At 51.0% G+C, this 20,227-nt stretch overlaps 8 protein-coding genes across 8 annotated transcripts; 3 read left to right on the top strand and 5 right to left on the bottom strand.

Moving 5' to 3' along the window:
- Positions 1 to 264: 264 nt before the first annotated feature.
- FIBRA_06554 (uncharacterized protein) lies at positions 265 to 2,442 on the top strand (the record flags this gene model as incomplete). The annotated part of the gene is made up of 10 exons (XM_012328273.1): positions 265 to 345; positions 408 to 518; positions 579 to 707; positions 764 to 926; positions 1,009 to 1,279; positions 1,336 to 1,462; positions 1,525 to 1,635; positions 1,715 to 1,889; positions 1,969 to 2,176; positions 2,262 to 2,442. 10 exons carry the CDS (start codon positions 265 to 267, stop codon positions 2,440 to 2,442), a joined length of 1,557 nt encoding a protein of 518 aa, XP_012183663.1.
- Positions 2,443 to 3,481: 1,039 nt separating this feature from the next.
- Positions 3,482 to 4,936, top strand: FIBRA_06553 (uncharacterized protein; the record flags this gene model as incomplete). The annotated part of the gene is made up of 2 exons (XM_012328272.1): positions 3,482 to 4,265; positions 4,464 to 4,936. The coding sequence occupies 2 exons, from the start codon at positions 3,482 to 3,484 to the stop codon at positions 4,934 to 4,936; spliced, it is 1,257 nt and encodes a 418-aa protein (XP_012183662.1).
- Positions 4,937 to 6,732: 1,796 nt separating this feature from the next.
- Positions 6,733 to 7,868, top strand: FIBRA_06552 (uncharacterized protein; the record flags this gene model as incomplete). Its single annotated transcript, XM_012328271.1, has 4 exons — positions 6,733 to 6,856; positions 6,905 to 7,357; positions 7,417 to 7,475; positions 7,536 to 7,868. 4 exons carry the CDS (start codon positions 6,733 to 6,735, stop codon positions 7,866 to 7,868), a joined length of 969 nt encoding a protein of 322 aa, XP_012183661.1.
- A 553-nt stretch (positions 7,869 to 8,421) lies between these two features.
- On the bottom strand, positions 8,422 to 9,033 carry FIBRA_06551 (uncharacterized protein; the record flags this gene model as incomplete). Its single annotated transcript, XM_012328270.1, has 3 exons — positions 8,422 to 8,489; positions 8,545 to 8,685; positions 8,742 to 9,033. The coding sequence occupies 3 exons, from the start codon at positions 9,031 to 9,033 to the stop codon at positions 8,422 to 8,424; spliced, it is 501 nt and encodes a 166-aa protein (XP_012183660.1).
- Positions 9,034 to 9,546: 513 nt separating this feature from the next.
- Positions 9,547 to 9,885, bottom strand: FIBRA_06550 (uncharacterized protein; the record flags this gene model as incomplete). Its single annotated transcript, XM_012328269.1, has 1 exon — positions 9,547 to 9,885. One exon carries the CDS (start codon positions 9,883 to 9,885, stop codon positions 9,547 to 9,549), a length of 339 nt encoding a protein of 112 aa, XP_012183659.1.
- Positions 9,886 to 10,099: 214 nt separating this feature from the next.
- On the bottom strand, positions 10,100 to 11,519 carry FIBRA_06549 (uncharacterized protein; the record flags this gene model as incomplete). The annotated part of the gene is made up of 8 exons (XM_012328268.1): positions 10,100 to 10,130; positions 10,179 to 10,252; positions 10,308 to 10,583; positions 10,644 to 11,054; positions 11,103 to 11,213; positions 11,265 to 11,288; positions 11,352 to 11,390; positions 11,451 to 11,519. The coding sequence occupies 8 exons, from the start codon at positions 11,517 to 11,519 to the stop codon at positions 10,100 to 10,102; spliced, it is 1,035 nt and encodes a 344-aa protein (XP_012183658.1).
- A 714-nt stretch (positions 11,520 to 12,233) lies between these two features.
- Positions 12,234 to 14,151, bottom strand: FIBRA_06548 (uncharacterized protein; the record flags this gene model as incomplete). Its single annotated transcript, XM_012328267.1, has 10 exons — positions 12,234 to 12,407; positions 12,462 to 12,740; positions 12,798 to 12,927; positions 12,985 to 13,100; positions 13,156 to 13,215; positions 13,262 to 13,325; positions 13,387 to 13,625; positions 13,680 to 13,762; positions 13,827 to 13,947; positions 14,011 to 14,151. The coding sequence occupies 10 exons, from the start codon at positions 14,149 to 14,151 to the stop codon at positions 12,234 to 12,236; spliced, it is 1,407 nt and encodes a 468-aa protein (XP_012183657.1).
- Positions 14,152 to 16,753: 2,602 nt separating this feature from the next.
- Positions 16,754 to 20,014, bottom strand: FIBRA_06547 (uncharacterized protein; the record flags this gene model as incomplete). The annotated part of the gene is made up of 13 exons (XM_012328266.1): positions 16,754 to 16,909; positions 16,966 to 17,238; positions 17,293 to 17,422; positions 17,474 to 17,589; positions 17,640 to 17,699; positions 17,749 to 17,812; positions 17,874 to 18,112; positions 18,166 to 18,251; positions 18,317 to 18,437; positions 18,492 to 18,620; positions 19,714 to 19,731; positions 19,784 to 19,892; positions 19,947 to 20,014. The coding sequence occupies 13 exons, from the start codon at positions 20,012 to 20,014 to the stop codon at positions 16,754 to 16,756; spliced, it is 1,569 nt and encodes a 522-aa protein (XP_012183656.1).
- Between the last annotated feature and the right edge of the window lie 213 nt (positions 20,015 to 20,227).

The following is a 20,227-nucleotide window of genomic DNA, read 5'->3' as shown; positions in this document are numbered from 1 at the left end:
GTGTAGGCGATGGTTGAGGGGAGCACGTTCTGGGATGTTCTGATAACGTCTCATCTATCAACAACGTCATAATGCATTGTTTTGGGTGTCCGTCTGACCCCGAGACGGGTATCTGTGCTGTGCGACGGATATAAACACCGGTGCGGTCTCATCCCCAACCCGTGTCGAAGATACGTGTCTTTGAAGGGAACGAGACCAAAGTACTGCAGCATTGACTCCATCTTTTACTACTATTCTCTAGTTCGTACTGAGAGTCATCTCAGTATGGAAGAAATCACTGTTTTATATGTTTCCTTGGCTCTTCTTTGTATTATAACGTATTTTCTCAAGTCGGAAGGACGACGGGTACGTATTTACCACAATCTTCCACCGAGGGTGAGTGGACTGATAGTATTATGCATACATAGCTGAGCCACATTCCAACTGTCGGAGGATCTTCCTTACCTCTGTTATCATTTATCGGCGCGTTCAGAACATTCCTCGATTCCAAAGATGTGTTGCAAGAGGGCTATTCCAGGGTATGTGGAAGCTCTTATTTTCTGCGTTGGCTTGTGTTCAAATGGTGCTTCCCTTTCAAGTACAAAGGGGGTGTTTTCAAGATTGCTGAGCTTCATTGCTGGACTGTCGTTGTGACCGGGTCGGAGCTGGTGGAAGAATTGCGCAAGGTGCCAGACAGCATTTTATCATTTCCTGTCGCTCTCCAAGAAGTGTGTTTCAAGGTCATTGTTTTTGCACGATTAACTAATCCTTCGTAAATCTCCAGTTTATCCAAGAAGAATATACCATAGGGCGGGAGTTGATGTCCAGCGCATATCATACCCCGCTTCTCATCACTCGAATTGCTCGCTATCTCACAGAACTCTTCCCGGACATCCACGATGAAGTTGTCACGGCTTTTAATGACGAACTTGGTCTCACAAGAGAGGGTATGATTCTATGCCGTTCTTCTATGGAGTACATTCGCAGGGCTCACTTGTGAACGCCCATATTGTGTACTGGTACTTATAGGTCAATGGACACCGATTCCAGCAAACAAGATGTTGACAGAAGTGGTCTGTCGGGTGACGAATCGTCTGTTCGTTGGAGTGCCACTATGTATATTTCTTCCCTTATATCTACTTCGGGCGATCATGCTAAATTCGACGTTTCTCCACCGTCTCCTCCACAACTTTGACTTGATAGGCAGAAATAGAGACTTTTGCGAATTGAACAAGACATTCAGTAATGACCTGATGGTGGGCGCCACGAGTATCAGGATGTTTCCAGAATTTCTCAAACCGTGCGTATCCACCTTTGCATATTCCATCGTCTCGCTCATGTTCATTTATATTTCAGGCTTGCCGCACGTCTACTTTTGAGCGTTTCCAAGAGTGTTGCCCGCGGTCGTGAACTCCTCAATCCGATACTGAACGAGAGGCTACGACTCGCGAATGAATCGGGCGACGATTGGACCAATCGACCTGTGCGCTTTATTGCTCCCGTGTGAGGTGCTTTGCTCTAGCTAGTCCTGACAAATCCTAATAGAACGATCTCCTGCAATGGCTCATCGATGCAAAACCTTCAGACGTGCCACCTACTACGGTGCCCCTTCGTGTCCTCCTGCTGAATGCCCCAGCCATTCATACCTCTTCCATGGTATGTCCATGCCTTTCCTACGTGAAAGGACAATGGTCAACTGACTGGAATTCTACTGTTCCGTGTGTTCTATGTTCAGACCCTCACGCTTGCGCTGTACTATCTTGCTGTGCACCCTGAGTATTCTGAGGTGTTGTGGGAAGAAGTCAGAACGGTAGCGCAGGCGCATGGATGGACCAAAGATGCCGTAGATCGCTTGGACAAGATGGACAGTTTCCTGAAGGAACTCATGCGATTCGAAAGTCTCAGTGCTCGTATGTGAAATCAATTATAGGCTTCTACGAGAATTTGACTTATCTCTGTTAAGCTCGATGATTCGGACGGCGCTAAAAGACCACACGCTTTCGAACGGGACCTTCATCCCGGCGGGGACACGCCTCATGACTGCTGCCAGAGCGGTACACTATGACGAGAATATTTATGCAGATCCGGATGTGTTCAATCCGTGGCGGTTCTCCAACATGCAGAACGCCGGCGAGACGGCTAAGTTTGTCCACACAAGCGCGGAATACTTGGCGTTCGTGCACGGGCGACATGCATGGTGAGACGCTTCCATGCGAGATCATTACTGTATCCACTGACTATGTACGTGCCTGTCGTTGGGCGTGTATTATTTCTTCATGCAGTCCTGGCCGGTTCTTCGCGTCAACAGAGCTGAAGGAAGTGCTTTCGCATCTCGTAGTGAATTACGACATGAAGATGGAGAAGGAAGCAGCTGTCCCTCCTTCATCTTTCGTCAGCCATTCGTTAATCCCTGACTTAAAGGCTAATGTTATGTTCCGGAGGAGAGGACGGAATGTTGGCTAGGCCTAGCGGCTCACTGTACTCTGGCCTTCATTGTTATGTTTCCATGTCACCGCTCCGAGACAAATGTGTACCACACGTACAAGAGGAAATCATAACCGTAGGAAGCCTAGAGCATTGATGCAGTCTCGAGACGGTGCCTATGTAGCAATTTATATGGGGGTGTACTGAATAGTGTGAGCACGTCTAATTAAAAAAACGGCCATAGGAGCGATGAACTTCGCTAGCATGAACCTCAATCGTAGAGAGCACCAGAGCCATGTGCCCTGGACGAGCCAGCGGTTGCACCCAAGTTGCACGGCTCAAAGGCATTCTATAGGTAGTCCTCCCGCCGACCGTCGAGTGCCTAAGGGTGCATTCAAGAAGCACCCAGGGTTCATCGATCCATCCTCCATCACACCAGGGACAGCAAGTGCATGGCTCCCACGGAAAAGAGTCATTCGTCGTGGCCAGTCCACCGCGAAGGATAACTACCACAGCTGAGTGGTGTGAGGTGACGCTGCTAGGTATGTCCGTGCATGATATTGCATATAATGTTGCAATAGAGGCAGGCGAGTCACCTCAGCGACAATCAGAGTGCATCAAAAGACATTCGTTTGTGAAGCAGATGCCAGTGGTGGGAGCACCGAAGAATGCTTTGGACTAATACGCTCTAAAACTAAATAAATCTCCTTCATTAGTTACATAATTTACGGCCCCTAAAAGTAAATACGTCATGACTTACAGTTGCTCGAATTCTCATCTTCGCTCCGCACCATCATCATGTCCGGACTACCATTTTCTGCAAACACCCTCGAAAAATGGACCGACAAGTATGCGCAACCAGCCAAGCTATCATGGGTAGTTGAACTGTGGAACGGCGCTTGGAAAAATGGATCAATGTCCTCAGTCTCCCTCTTACGCGTGATTCACTAGAACAGCGATCCTGCAACGACAACATACCTGACCAGTGCCTTATCATGAAAGGTTTTCCAAGGGAGTTTAGGGACTTTGCCACAACTGCCGTCTATGTAGGCGAGATTACATGGAAGTCTTGAAACTCATGGTCGCTGCCACCTCACTTCCTGCAGCTGGCGTTAATGACAAGGCAAAGGAATCACAGAAGAGAACACACAGTGGCGATCAGGACGTTGCACAGACCGTAGAACCATCGCGCAAGCAAAGGAAGGAGGAAAAATCAACAAAGACGGCTGAAAACACGCCAGCGCCGATAGTGGATGACCAAGGGGTGACAGCAGCGGATAGTTTTCCACTTATTTTATCCAGCACCCTGGAAAATCCATCCACAGACATGAAAGCAGGGGTTCGGTGTACAATGGTGATTACATGTAGTCCGGGCAATGGTGCGTTTTTGATATCACGATGGTCCGTCGCCTCACGCATCTTGTTGCATGTTATTTTGGGCCTCCGCGCGAATGTGCAGCTTCCAGCAATCCTTCAATTGTATCCGACGCGTGCATATCTCTTTGTGGCTCACGGTGTCTTTAGCCTGACTGCACTTGACGACCCTGAAGCAGCTGGCTATCTTATGAGTCTTATTCCTAATGCCTGGTACCTAATTGATTCGACTCTCCACATGCCTGTCCCGACTGATTTTGCTATCGCTTCTTGTTTAACGATTGTTCAGGCTGCTTCAGCGCGACAGAAGTGGCTGAAGTGGCTGGATAAGACTCCTCCTGGCTTATACAATATCTCCGTTTGCATGGGGTCGTTCACGCTCGAAGAGGCTATCATCGCGTATGCATTTTACATGGTATATTGTGACACCTTTTCAGACGTCAATTTCAGGATCCCAAATAGGCGTCCTGGGGAGGAAGAGCTCCGCAGTTGGTTTACTAGATACGTACCAATCGCCCGAACAGCGTTCAGTCACGCGAAGAAACAGGGGATCTATGAGGCATGTCTCCAATCAACGATGTCTCGGCTTACTGCATCTAGCCTGGAAAAGGGTTTCTAAGCACCTGAAAACGACACAGCTTTCCACGAAGTATTCGTCTTTTACCCAGACTCAACCTACATCTTAGAGAAGGCCACTTACCGCATACCCACACTTCACCTTACGTCTATGGTTATCGAACGGTTCAGGAGAACCAGTTATGTGGAGCGCGTGAAATACTATCACGCTTCCGTAGCATTCAAGCGCTTAGCGGCTGCTGCTGGTTCCCTATTCGAGGGCATACTAGTTCACCGTTTATCTTTGGGCGGATCATGGCCCTTGTGGGAATTAGTGGCTGAAGATGCGAGGAGATATCAACACTGGAAGGCTGGTCCCGCCACGTCGACTCAATCACTCGTCGCCGCAGGTTACATGGACGTCAATACAACTTCACTTCAATCCTCGATTCGGAGTGAACGCTTCATGAGCATCCCACTGAAATCATATCGCACGTTGGCAGCAGGCGATCTCGTCGATGGCTACCTTTATGTGCCTGACTCTCCAACAGAAGCGATGTATGACCTCTTCTATTATAGGAAGGGCACTGCGATTTTATTCTAAGTTACCGTTGCACAAGAATCTCATGACGTCAAAAGCAACAGTCTTGAAAAGCTGGAAAGCATCGGGGTGAACAAATTCACTTACATTGGCGTGGTTCCATCTACCCACTGCCCGGAATTCGGCATTGATCTCGAGGTTGCCAGACGCTACGAGTTTACGGGTCAATATATGCACTTCGAAGTGTCGTAGTGAATACGGTTCGCGTTCGGTCTATCCAATTTCCTGCCTTTACTCTGATGATTGGATTTCAGTGGGCGCGGACGGCATCGCTCCATAGGTCTCTCAACTCAAACATCTACCTCACCTCCCGCGTGTGTCCCACAAGTTACTGTTTTCTCTCTGACCACGGGCGAGCATGCTGCCATTGCATGGCCTCTCTTCTCGATCTATGTGAGATTTGCCTCAGCTACCCATGGTAGAAACATTGTACTCCGTCGCCTTCCAAGGCCTACCGACTGGCGCTAGCGGGTTAGGGGCGGGCTACACTGCGAAATATATGAAGATCTGCTGCGCCTGGAGGTGTTTGTTCACGAGTCAAGCACGGACACCCATCGAGCGACAACCTCCCATCAAGTGTAGACACCCACATCGAGTGCCGACTCCCCATCGAATGCAATAACCCAGTATTAACCGAATGAGTCAGGCTCATGCTCTACGTCAAGCTCACTAGTCCAGGATTTATTCGCGCCGGGTTACGTTAATCAAGTTCAGCTTCAGCAAATGAGAAGATACGCTCTACTCAACAAGCCTTTTGATGGCCTTATCAGCTCCGACAAACCGGCCACGCAGCATTGATGTCGCTAAAAGTATTGAGATCGTTGATCCTCTGTGAGTCTGCATGCTGCATTTAGGATCGTACTGACATTCATATTCATCGAATAGCGCTGGTGTCACCCAATGTATGCAGTATGTAATGCTGATGTAGAAAACTAACCGTGCCTGAACGTTTGACTCTCTGTACCACTCGAGGGGAGGAAGGCCAAAATTCCTTGCATGTTATGACCACCGATTTCTGGGTTGGACTATTAGACCAGCACGGACACTATACTTGACCAAGTGTCAAGAATATACTACTCAAGCTGGAACTCGGGAGATGTTCCACTCCTTGGCCTCAGATAGGACTGCTCCGGAATGGAACAATACACATAAACTCCGCTACTTGACAGTGAGCGCTTCTCGATGTCCGTCGTACGAGCGCCTCTGGCGTCCGGAGAAAGGACATTCAGGTTGGTCCTTTCCTCCGGGCCTGATGTGTGTTGGACACTCACGGGCTCGACCGTTCGGCTACGGGATTATCCTAAGCTCATCTTCGACGCCCAGCTGGCGTCCAGAAGTATAGGAATTCCATGGCACCCAAATTGCTGCCGCGGACTCGGAGTCCGGCCTCGAGTGGACCTGGAGAAATCTCATGTGATTTCCCTGCAGCTCGAGACCAATCTACCACTTAGGCTACGCCACTACTTGTACGGCCCACACCTTATCGGTCCTCTACAGCTCTAAGTTCTGGCGGGATGTCAGTCGCAGCAGACTGCATTCGAAAGGCGTGGGACCTCAGCAAAGAATAGCCTCGATATGCTCGGTCTTATGACACACAATCAACAGCTTCGGGATAGACCATCTGTTCCTCAAGAGGTTAAGTAGCATGTTCATGCATTGACAACTCGAGCTGCTGATGCTCGTACATTGTAGGCCGCGTGGCAATATAACTGCTAGACCCTCTTTGTATTGGAGAAGGCTTTGCATCAGATTCGGATAACGATGAATAAGCTTGATGAAGCTCTGGAGAACGGGCAACAATGCCATACACAGTAGGATTAGAAGAACCTTTCGCACCGTATAAAGCACCATCGCAGGAAAATCTTACAGCACTCCGTCTCAGTATCACACCAATGAATTCACCCGCGCCCCCAGTGTGGTTCAGTACGTCTCATGCCCTTGCTGCGATCATTCACTGAGAACTTACACTAGTCACCGGGTCGTCCTCCGGCTTCGGACGACACATGACCGAGTTGGTCCTACAGAATGGCGGCATCGCCGTCGCCACGCTGCGTAGCCCTTCTGCGCTCTCCGACCTTGCCGCGCGTTATCCCTCCTCCCAGCTGCTCGTCCTCCCGCTAGACGTGCGCCAGCCCGAAGCGATACCCACGGCCTTCGCAGAGGCGCTAGCTGCATTCGGGCGCATCAACGTCGTCTTCAACAACGCCGGATGCGGCGTATTGAGCGAAGCAGAGGGCAGCACGGACGACGTCGTCCGCCCGATGTTCGACGCCAACTTCTGGGGCGCCGCGCGTGTCAGCCGGGAGGCCGTGCGCGTCTTCCGCGAGGTGAACCAGCCCGCGGGCGGGCGCCTCCTGCAGGTGTCCTCGATGGGCGGCGTCCAGGGCCTCTCCGCGCTCTCGTACTACTGCGCGAGCAAGTGTGGTGAGTCCGCCTCGTCTCTGGCGGTGCGCGGGCTCTGTGACCTGGTGCGGCTGTTGCAGCGATCGAGGGCTTCACCGAGGCGCTCGCGGCTGAGATGCGCCCGGAGTGGGACGTCAAGGTGAGCTCGCGAGGGCCTCGTCTCGTCTTGGCGGGCTGATTGCGGATGCTGTTGCTGCAGGTCACCCTGATTGAGCTCGGGGGGTTCCACACCAATGCGGGTCGCAACATGGTGCGCCTGCCCCCCCACCCCGCATACGTCGACCCGGTCTTGAAGCAGGCTACCGCGCGCAGCTACCTGCAGGTGAACCCGTGGATGCCGGGTGACGCTGCGAAGGCGACTGCGAAGATATACAAGCTTACGGAGCTCCCAGATCCACCGCTGCATCTCCCGCTGGGGAAAGATGCGCAGGAAGCTGTTAAGAGAAAAGCGCAGAGTTTGTTGGCCATGGCGGAGTCGTTTTCATCGTGGTCGGAGGGACTAGAGTTGGACGTTCCTTTGGACAGGCCCTAAGCTTGTGTTCTCCCTCCAAAGATGCGACAGCCCTGCAGGCTTCTCCGACCTGGACGACGACGGTCAAGTGGATAGGTTCTTGTACTTCCTGTTTCTTTCCTTTACTCCCGGTGTTGTCCGTGAGGGTCTTGTGTAGAGAGTAACTAAAGCGTGTACGATAGGGTATTACAGGTGGTATCGAGCACTAAGCATTTACACCTGGCACCTTCAACGATTCCCCTTGTCCAGTGTTATGAGCAACGCGGGCTGAAGCTAGTAGCACGGCAACGTGTACGTAAAGTTGAAACGGGAGCCTCAGACGGGCCCGGAGACTTCACGTCGGCATTGCCTGACCCACGCTTGACTACTTTTAATCACCATCCAGCCTCCCTTCGCAACTCTTGGACGTGATTCCCGTGCCCCCAATGCGAGGTAGCTTAACCCCTCCGCACTCCTCTTCGACTCAGCACTCATGTTCTATATTTTTTAGTAAAACATGAATTCAGCACCATTAATCGCTATGAATACAATTTCACGCCGTTGGTAAGTTGAGGAACGCCTATCTATATATATATTACAAAGCTCCTTGCTCCTTGAGGTATTCCCGAGCATGCTGCTTGGCCTCGTTGGATACACGAGGGTCTGATGAGCATAATGAACATCACGTTTTCCTCTCAAGAGCGAATACAGCACTCACTGTGCAGAGCAGCCTTATAGCCAGCAAGGACGTGAGTATGGTGCTCGTCTTCCGACACATTCGGATCTCTCTCGACGGTGTAGCCTGCAGCCTCGAGAACTTCGCGGGCATGTTCTTTTGCTTTGGCAGACGCATGCTCATCTGCGCCACCATAAAATGAACACCACATATATGCAACGATTCTAGGAGAAGCATACTGTTAAGGGTTGCTTTGTAGCCACCGAGGACGCGGCTTGTCTCTTGACCTGAGCCCGTCGTAGTAGAATGAGTCGCAGTAGAGGGCGAGGTGTTGACCTCCTCGGTGCCGCCCATATGGTGAAGTCTGTCAGTCGCGCGCTCCTTGGCCTCCTCCGACACATTGGGGTTATGAATGGCGGCCTTCAGGCCGGCGGCGACGCGTCCAGGATCTTTATCTGGAAATGCGGGTCCACATGTCAGCTTCGCGTGTGATGCTAAATGATTGCGTTCCTTACGCTCAGAGGCGGACATATTGTGCAGTTGCGGTGATAAATGAAGATGAACGCGAGTATGAGAAATGATTGAGAGTTGGGGTCGAAGTCGTGCTGGGCAGACGACGGACGAGCTATCCCTTTATATCTGGCTCATTTTCGTAAGGAGTGGATACTGAATAGGAGTGGGGGCACCTGGATACACACTCGACGCGTCTGACGTCAGGTCACGAGAGCGCGTCTTGCGACCGCTAAGCACCGCCCAAGGACAAGGGAAACATAGGCGCAACAAAGTCTCCAGTTCATATATCCATGATATCTTCCGAGAAATTTGGGGGTGATTCACTCACACCCAGCGAGCCAGTTCCATGAAGCGAGGAGGCTGGCACAAAATACTGAACAAGTAGATTAAACAAATAGGTATGGTACATCGAGTGATACCATACCCGAATAAACCTTGAGGAAGACAAGTGTCTCGAGGCCCCTGTGTGCAAACGATATGAGCATCTCGCTCCATACAACGCGCAGGGAGGATTTACTCCTCATCAAAGCACTAGGACGGCCGCTTGCTGTCCTCCAAACCACGTAAAAGATCCTCCAATCCACTCCTCACATCCTCCAGACGAGAGCCCTGTTTCACCACTTCTTCCCGATGGAGCAGCTTCATCACCGCCCGCGCCTCCCGCGCGAATTCATACGACTTCTCCACTGACTCGTTCACGCTGTCTTGCGTCTGTTCAGATTCTGATGAGGACGCATCTGCCCTCGGGATATAGGCGAGAGGCTTTGGAGGCAGGAGAGAGGACAAGTCACATTCCGAAGCCCGCAAGAGTGCGAGATCGCGAAGAGTATCACCCAGAGGCAGCGGATTTGGCTTCGACTTTGAAGACATGAGTAGACAAAAAGCGCCCAGTACCGTAAACGTCCAAGACTGACACGAGCGCTCAACATGTCAGCTGCAAATTCAGGCTAAATTCATGCCGTAATGCAATCTACAATTTCATCCTTACAAAATACTACATACAAGCATTTTATGCCGCTATGTACGTACACCGCAAACTATATGACCCATCCCTTGCCTTCTCCTCTTGTTTTTTTGTCGGCTCTCAGCCGAACCTGTGTGGGTGGTACTCGTACCTAAGGACACCATCAGCTGAGTCGCGCCTCGCAGATCAAATGACATACGGTTCCTCGAGATACTTGATATCATCCGCACTCAAAGTCTTTCCCGCGATGATGGACTCTTTGAGCCTATCGACCTGTATGCCATTCCTATGAGCACACGGACCGCAAAAAAAACTACTTGCGACATACAGAGTTTATACCGACGATTGGGCTCGTTACTTTGGAGGAACTCCAAGCGAGCGCAACTTGGCTCATCTTCCACTGCAGCTTCGTGGCCAATTCCTCGACGCGCTTGATAATCACGTTGTCCGACTCCTTGCGGGGCTTCTCGAATGGAGTGCCAGCTAGACACTTTGTTCGAGTGGTTTCAGTTCCCAGCGGCCGTGCGAGGTGTCCATCTGTGAGGGGAGAATAAGTGATGATGCCAATCCCCTTGTGCTTGCAGTACGCGAACATCTCTTGCTCCTGAAGAATGGACAAGCTTCAGTGCCAAACACCGGCGAAGATGGACTATGAGTAGACTACCTCAGGGCGGTATATCAGCGAGTGCTCAACCTGGATGCTCACAAAGGGCGTCCAGCCGTTCTTCTCCGCAACATGGTTCATCTCGGCAAGCTGCCACGCACGAAGATTGGATGCACCGATGTATCGCACTTTCCCGGCGATGATCAGATCATGTAGGGCCTTCATGGTTTCCTCTATCGGCGTAGTAGGGTCAAAGGCATGAATTTGCAGGAGGTCGATGTACGACGTTTGGAGCCGGCGGAGGGACCCTTCCACCTGGTTGAATATTGCAGTTCGGGAAAGGCCACCTTGGTTGACAAAGTCACGCGTGTGGTTCAACCCAGGGTTGAGTACCGTTAGGACGGCAGGATCCGGGGATACCAAGAACATGACTTTGGACATGATCACCAACTTCTCCCTGGGGATATCATACTACAATATAGAGGTCAGAGCAAGAATCATCGGGTGCAATATACCTACCTTCCGGATAAATGCGCTGACGATCCTCTCGGCTTCTCCGTTCGAGTATGTGTTAGCTGTGTCTATGCTGGTCACGCCTAGATCCCAGGCAGCCTTAAGGATAGGAAGACTCTATGTGCGAGAAATCAATACTAGAGTCGAAGATAGTAGCAAATAGCTCACCTCTTCTTCGTTCAAGATCCATGGCTACATGCGCAAGATGGCTGATGAATTAGTGAATCGCTCCTCAACACTAGCGCTACCACTTACGCCGCCCCAGGCAGGAGTGCCAAAACTCATTCCTCCGAGCTGTAAAACATATCACCCCCTATGTGGCGGCGTGTCGTGCCCATGTTGATGCGTACTTACGATGGGAACTGAGACACGCAAGCCCGACTTCCCAAGCTGGCGGTATTCGGCAGCCAACGTCTCCGACATGTTGTTCAGACTTCGATAGTAGCTATGTGAGGGTCGAGTGTACTTTGGCAAGAAAGAGGCCGTAGACGATTATGCAGTACTAATCGATAAATTGGTTATATAATCTGAACGGCATTTACAACATTCCGGATACCTGAGTCTGGGTTTGATGCAGGGAGTAGCAGGGGGATTGCCTCACGTCTGAGGACAAGGCCAAGATCCTCTCTTCGTTTAATTGCGCGATGAACAGTTGAGAGTGACCATAGTGGCCAAAAGTGGCCAAAAGTGGCCCATTCGAGTTCAATAAATATGTCTTGGATCTAATGGATCTTTGGATATGGTTAGGCAAAAAGTTATTTTTCCAGTGCCTTTAATATGTAACTTATAATTTCATGGATTGTCGAAACGATCGCGGGCCCAGTGTGGAGTCTGCACCATGCTGTTTGCTTACCCGCGCCGGCCGAAGAAACGTGAAAAGTAAACCCATCTGAATCACCTTGCAGCCTTGGCCCTTGGCGGATGACTGGTGGTGCTTCAGTGACATCGATAAGGATTATCGTCAGGTTGGTGCTCAGAAGAGCCGCGAGAGGCTTGAAAACGACGCTTACAATCGCGGGACTGCATATGAGTACGACAAAGGCGCTATTCACTGCGCAAGAGCGATCAGCAAACTATAGCAACGCGTTGTAAGTAGATGGCGACTGGTATTAGGTCTTATAGACATAGACAAAACGGCTATACTGCATCAGTGAAAGCCTGTTCGAACTCGTTCTCCTGCTCTTGAAGGACTGTAATGGGGTCGAATATGACTGGCGTGCCACTGCCCGCACGTTCTCGCAGCAGGCCCCAGTGTACCCACCAATGCTCCGCTTCTTCTTCTGGGTCATAAGCAAATATAACTCCCAACGCCTATTCCACAACGTACAATCAGAGCTGCACCGCGAATTGCAGCAAGTAACACACCTGATGTAAGAGGTCGTTGACTTCGTCGAGGCTGAGCGTCCCATCCGCGATGCTCTCCATCACCTTAAGGGACTCCTGGGCGTCGATGCCTGCGGGCATTGATGCGTCTGTTGGATTAACGCTCTGTGCCTCGAGCGCATCGGCGACCCGTTTCTGTCTAACGTCCTCCACTGCAGAGAGGAAAGGTGTGATTTGGTTGTAGTACCGCAGATAGGAAAACATTTTCCCAAGCATGATCCCATCCTCAGCCGCCAGACCTGCCGTGTAAACGGTCCCTGTCTGGGTAGAAGTGAACTTAGGTCAGGGAAATCGCGCAATGAAGATGTATAGACTCACAATAAGCGGGTGCGCCGCCTCGCCGATCGCAATGAATTTGCCATTGGGGTGGACCCAGTCTGTGAGTTGCGGCTGCCGGATGACGGGAATTGCCAACACGTTGTTAGCCAACGCAGCCAGTTTGCGCAGCCTGAAATGTGTGAATTGCGTCAAAGAAAACAGCAGATGGCACGAGGTGAAGCCATACCGCAGATCGCACTCCCCCAAAACTTCTACCAGTTCTTCACTGCTCAAAACAGACACAGGAAAGGGCATCTCGCTGCTCCCAGGAGCATACACTTGCATGCAATATGCATTCTTCGTCTGTGGATCTCTCGCCAATGAAAAAAGGATTCTGAATGTTTGAAGAACAACATACGATCTCATATCCTGATGCCCCTCGCCCATCACCGTGCCAAAGCATCAATTTACCGTATTGCTGAGGACGTATCAGTATCGCATGTGTTGTATTCAGATAGTCGTACGTTGTTTGTAAGAAGAGCATCCAAGTCTGGGTCCGCTGCCATTTTATCTCTGGGAATTGTAGCGCTGTTTGAGTGTTTTAAATCACGTCAGTCATTGTCATGTTGAACAGACCTAAATTACGCACTCGTACATCACCATACTTTTCCTGATCAAAGCTTCTTTGCACCCTAGCATTGTTTGGCGCGATATCGAATGGTTCCCGTCCGCACCGACCAGAACGTCGGCAGATAGCTCTTCGCCAGATTCAAGTATGACAGAGGGTCTATTGGGTTCCGGATGCAATGTTTTCACTACCGAATTTGGCCGAACGGTGGCCCCAAACCTGAGGGCCGCTTCATAAAGAAGTCTGCGGAGTGCAGAAAACTAGCACACGACATTAATCCCCTCTTTTTCCTCCATCGTCTATTGAACACTCACTCGCAGCTGAATGTATTCGCCAGCCCGATCCAATTCAAATTTCTCTCCCCATTCCCCAGAAGAAGCCACCTCACCAGTTTCGTCTGACGAGAGGTGCTCAATCCAATATCAGCCTATACAAGCGTACAGGCAGAATAGTCAACTCACAGCGAGCGAGTGTGAGGTATTGTCCCACTATGCTGTATTTTCTTAGCTCTTCTTCCAGTCCCCATTCGTAGAACTTTTTTGTCATATTTGGAGCTAGTCTGCAGCCACCCCCGTATTCCGTCTGCGAAACATGACCAGAAAACATTCTAGGAAACGATCCCCAAAGGCGTGACAATCCACGTACGTTTAAAAAGTCATCTCCTTGGTCCAATACCGTCACTTTGTGTCCTACTTTGCTGAGTGCACAAGCAGCGGAGAGGCCTGCGATCCCTCCGCCGACAATGATGAATTCAATCGACAAAATCGGAGAAGTCTGCTCGGTCATGATTCTCAGAGTCAGTTTGGCTATAGGATATCGTTAGGAGGAGATTGAGCATACCATTGCGACATGTGAGGTAGCGACATTACTAAGACGAGTTATAGAGATGCCGCATGTTGCTCGTAGTGCAGCCGCGATGAGGCTAGAATGTCGACGACAATTATAAATGATGAAAGCACCGAGAGGAGCCTCGCCGACTGGTTGAAACAGTTCAGCTAGCCTGAAGTCACACCGCCGAAAATAGTTCCATCCAACAGTGACACAGCGACGCCGGTAGCATTCGCAACAGCGATTGGCAGAGGAGCTCAATGTTGATGCGCTTGTGTGAGCTCAGTGCTCCAGATGCGTGCCGGTCGCTTCCTGAGCCTTTCTCGATTCGTGCCCCTCCCCCGACATCATATGCCAAGTCAGCTGATTGCAGTTGTAGCGGATATAATACAGGTCCATTGTGGTGTATCTTCCGTCCACCGTCCGAGAAGACTCGGCGATTTGTAAACCATCGCAGCATCAGAGCAACTTACATCAGAGAGCAGAAAAGTACTGTACACGAGGTAGCCTCAAAGTGGCTATATTGCCGGGATTTTGTGCTTCCGTTCTCCAAATCCAAAACCACGAACCCGGCGTGAACCTAGAAGAATATCAATTTCGGCGAGATGGTGCCTAAGGGTTATGGTAAGTACCAAGCATCTTTTCATCTTCATGTTCGTTCTGCCTGTACGCTATCCGCAGTGGTTTAATAAACCGACACTAGATTGCACGTTGTCTCTCATGAGCAGACCTCAGAATAGAGACCTATAGAATGAGGAAAGACCGGCTCAACTTTAAAACCTCGAGGAGCACTTACGTGATTGCCGGAGCTATGCCGAGCAATGGCCGAGTGAAGCCGACGGGTCTCAAAAGATGATAGTGCCTGCATTAAAATCGAATTAGACTACATTGCATGCGAACAAGAAGCTGTTTCCTTTATCCCCGGAGCCATAGTTCGCGGGTACGTTTCTTGGCGTTTCGGCTTTGAAATGTGTGTTGCGCAATCGCAGCCAGTCTAGGCCGTCCAACTTCCGAATTGCCAGCTAGTACCCCGTATTTAAGGGCTTACTCGCCTTCACTCTCGGTAGTCATCTCCCCGTGTATCTCATGAGCGACTATCACATCCTGTGGGCGTACTAATCAAGTTGAGCCGCGATATTGTATTGGTGGATATGCCTGCGTGAACATCACATAGAAGAGCACATACGTACGAGAGGTGCGCCATTATCAACTGTAGAGACTCCGGGTATTCCAACTGACTTAACGAACGGAAAGCCCAAATGTACTAGCATCTGCTTTTCCTCGTTGAGGCATTGAACATATGCAAAGTCAATGCGGCTCGCATACATGTCGTCCCAACCAAAAGTATTATGAGGCTAGTCGCCGATGACAGTCAGCATCTATGTTCCCCAATAATTGTACTTCGGCATGACGATACGCATTGAGCAACTCTCGAACACTGACGACAGATTGATACATCGTTTCATTGTGCTAATATTTTGGTTAGTGGGACCTCTCAATGAGAACACCAGGCCGACCCATTGATACATGGATGACTTCACCATGTCCGAATCGTGTCTTCGCGTTGCCGCGTACGTTTTGTATGCTATCCAATACATAGGTGAGCGAGCACCTTTGTAGCGCAACTTTATGGCATGTCGTTGATAATTTGGATTCCAGTCTGATGCAGGTGTCTCGGATCGACCTTGCAACCCGCGAGTCTCGCCACTCAGATTCGTCTCGTAGATGAGCTTATCGTTTCCTGTAAGACGATCATAGCTACGTAACAAGTATGACTGTAGGCCAGTGGGGGACCACTGGCCGGATCCTCCCCAGCTGTGACTCTGTCTTGTAGAGGTGACATTCCCTCTAGCGGAGGGTTTAGAACCGCGTCCCTCGCCTTCATTGGCCAGGGCACACACCTGCAGGTTCGCCGCACCAGTCCCAGTACAGCCTTACTTCACTTTCCCCTGTGTATATCGTTCCGCTCCCCTTCTCCATTCCTCTTGGCCACTCGCAGTACTCCAGCGACGCCCAGACACCCCTTCATTCGGACGGGTTGTGTCCCCAATGTCTACGTTTCGACTAAAGCCTGCGCGCTCGTTTGTCTACACATGTTGTACTTACTGTCTACATAGGGCTAGGCCTTCGCGGACAATAAAGGGACCAAAAAAAAGGTATGACTGTCTGTAAGCTTTCAACTTCTCATTCTCATGCTCCTCTCTAATTTGAACCCGACCTCATCCATGCTTTTGTCCCGCATTAGCGAGTATGGCGCTCAATATTAGCCAAGGGCTTCTGGGCGCATTTTCACCGTTCAACCTTTTGGAGATATGAAGTACACACGAAAGTCAGTAAACGGGTGCGTGAAACTCTTCGTCTATGAGTAGCGGATCCAATTCTACATGATAACATAGGTCTCTACGTACATAAATTCGCGCCCAGGCGCGCTGCTGCGATTTTGTGAAGCCGTCTGAAAAGTGCATGAAAGAAAAAAATTACAGGGTATAGCCAGGCAATAGCGCCTCCAAATCGGCAGTCGCTGGTGCATGAAGCACGGTCGTGATCGTGGTAGTAAGTACTAGTCACTTGTGGTCTGTACGTCTTCCTGGACGAATGGGATGGAGCTGAACGACATTTGAGCCGCGCTACCTGCACGCTCACGTAGCATACCCCACTGCATCCACCAATCATCAGCTTCGTCTTCCGGATCGTACGTGAAGACAATTGTCAGAGCCTGGGCAGCGAACGTTTCGCATTAAGTGAGCAGCGAAGCGAGCATTTAACACGTACCTCTTCGAGGAGCTCGTTGAGTTCGACAGGAGAAAGGTCGGTAATATTTTCTGCCACCTTGAGAGACTCCTTGTGCTCAACGCCCGCCGGAAGGGACAGGACCGCGGGGTTGACCATCTGCACTTTCAGCGCGCGTGCAATACGCTTTTGTCGAACCTCTTCGACGGCGAATAAGAAGGGCGTAATTTGTTCGTGACTGCGCAAGTGCGAGAATAATCTACCCAGCATCATGGCATCTCCAGCCGCCAATCCTGGAGCATAGACAGACCCTGTCTGTATGGAAACTATCAGACGCTGTAGGCAGACAGATATACGGAAGGCACCAACCGTCAAAGGATGCGCAGCTTCTCCGATCACCAACATCCTACCGTTCTCGTGCACCCAGTCTTCTAGATGTGGCCTTTCTACGATCGGTGTTACTAGTGCTCTATCTGACATTTGTGCGAGCTTGTATAGTCTTCACTACAGCAATGAGGAGACCCAACCGCCGAAATCATGGAAGACGTACCGTGGTTCGCATCCTTGCATCGCCTCGAGCAGTGTACTTTTGTCCACCGCGGAACAAGGAAATGGCATGCCCTTAGGATCCGGTAGAAATGCTTGTATAGTAAACTCCTCTCTCGCCTATGCCTTGACGTCAGGGATCTCACTCGTAGGATTGTAGACGGACGCACTGTACAAAACCCTATTGCTCCTTTGCCATCGCCCATCCACAGGATCAGCTGACCGTACTGCTGGTGGCATATCAGTAGAGCATGCTAAGACGGAAGCGCACGGTCTCACATTCTCTGTCAGAAATTGTGCTACATCTGGGTCCGCAGCCAACTTCTCTCTCGGAATCTCGGCACTGATGCCAGAATTCAGAGGGTTTGATCGGCTTGGCATTGAAACAAAATATGTGCACGCACTTGAACAACGCCAGATTCTTCCTGGTCATTTCATCCGCACCCCCAATCATAGTTGCTCGAGATATTGAATGGCTCCCGTCTGCGCCAACAAGAACGTCCGCGAAGATCTCCTCTCCAGTATCCAGCGTCACGGATGGTCGATTGGACGTAGGTGAAAGCGCTTTCACAACAGTTTTCGAGCGGATGGTAGCCCCGAACTTGAGCGCCGACTCGTATAATACTCGCCGGAAGTCCGCAAACTGTCAAGCAATCAATTGACCTAGTATCGAGCCATGCTTTGAAGACCACTTACATGCATCTGCACGTATTCTCCCACTCTATCGACCGCAAAATAATCGCGACCCCATTCCGCTGCGATGGACACATTGCCCGAATCATCTAAATGGAAGGCGCTCCGTCTGACATCAGCGTATACAAGAGTATCGCAAGATTAGACGACTCACAGTAAGCAAGCGTAATGTAATGGCCCGTCATGCTTATTTTTCTAAATTCCTCTTCGAGCCCCCAGTCATAGTACTTTTTTGTCATGTTTGGGGCCAGCCTACAACCGCCCGAAAACTCCGTCTACGTTGTCCATTGGATGAGCGCGATCTCTTGGCGATGCGGCGGAGCACAGACCTGCATGAAATCGTCGCCCTGCTCCAGCACAGTCACCCGATGTCCCACTTTGCTGAGCGCGCATGCTGCGGTGAGGCCGGCGACTCCCCCACCAATGATGATGAACTCAATCGGCAAAAATTGCGACACCTGACCACGAGCTGTGAGGTCAATCGCCCATAGCAAGCAGGTGGGGAACAAAATTGGGACGTACCATTGCGATATGTATAACAGAGCATAGACAAAGATTTAAATGACGCCCGTAGTGGCAGATCGCCCACAAGGCACCTATAGCTGCTTGAAACGTCTGCAGAGCTAGTTCATCACGCCGGAGGAATGTGTGTCCGCTCTCCCTAGCCGTTTCGCGCATTCTATTGGATGGAGATGGGATCCGCGGATGTCTTGGTCAATATTCCGATTCGAACGATAGGACGGCGTGCGCCCTGCGCATCAACAACAGTTCCCGCAACCTCAAACCCAGCGGAGTGCTTGTAAGTGTGCGTTTGTGCATTGCAGTCTCTCCTTCGACATGCTTTGTGGATAACGGCTTGAACTAGTCACCATTCACGCTGGGGAGCTACTGGACTAAGATGGATTATTCGTGCGCAAAAGCGTGATAGCATCGGCAACTCGAGATCCCGAGCGTACCACGTGTTCACATCGTTCTGAAAAAGGTCGGGAACGGATATGAGACTCGCGTAGGCACGAACGCTGCATTCCCGTCGTGTCCACGCTAATCGGTCTCGACGCACGGCTCTCTCTGTGGCACATATAGCTCAGAGACTGGCTTACCTCGCAAGCCCCCTTTGACTGTCCACGTACATTGAACAACCTGATCTTCGCTGCGACTGCGAGGTAACGGCCCAACGGCCCCAACTTGTGGGGGCCGGACTTCACATCAAATTCCGGTTCGACCAAGTTGTTTCACGGTATTGAGACTTCTGATGTCGTGGCCCGAGCGACGAGTCTGCACGTCTAACAACAGCCTAAATGCCCCGACTGGCCGGGCCGCTGCTGATGTCGATATCGCGATTCATCAAACGCGCAGACGCGAGAGCTGAACAAATCATTGTCTGGATCTGTTTCCATTTTCCTCTGCCTGGGCTGTGTTTATCTGATAAACCCCACTTCAGACACCCGACATGCCACTTCTCCATGATCGATATCACAGTCACAAACTTATCGTCACCGTGACGAGGCATTACCCTCGTCTCCTAGCGTCCTGAGGCGCGTTCATACCAACCATTCGCTCCACCACCGCCTGGAGCGAATCAATCTGAGCTACGCCGACCATAAGATCGGAGCCTACTCACCTGTGCCTGGTCCCAGTCCATATTGTCCTCCTCGTCTTCGTCTTCCGCCTTCTCCTCGTTCCCACCGCCCAGGCCCCATCCTCCTCCCGTGTGTTCCGGGTCCGGACTCCTACAGGACAAAAAATTGTTAGTCTGCAGCTACGATGTGAATTCCAAAACGGACCGCAGGGAATCAAGAAACTCCTGGTCCCGATCCCGCAAGTGATGGAGATGCATAAACCGCGCCGCCATGCGCGGTGTCTCTCCACCGTCGTCTTCGTGCAGTTGCTCTGCCGTCCCCTCACCGTCGTCCTCCTCCTCCCGTTCCTCAACGTTCTTCTGCGCATCGCTGTCCCGCCTGTCGTGTTTCTGCGCGATGCGTCCCCGCCGATCACGCGGGGCACCTGCTGAGAGAAACGAAGGCGTCCCCTTCACACCCGGAGGCCGGGTCGCAGACGGCGACAG

This window comes from Fibroporia radiculosa, assembly GCF_000313525.1.
Source record: "Fibroporia radiculosa TFFH 294 genomic supercontigs, scaffold7846, whole genome shotgun sequence".
NCBI lineage: Eukaryota > Fungi > Basidiomycota > Agaricomycetes > Polyporales > Fibroporiaceae > Fibroporia > Fibroporia radiculosa.
Note: the sequence above shows the minus strand (reverse complement) of the source record. Positions and strands in the feature narration are given on the sequence as shown.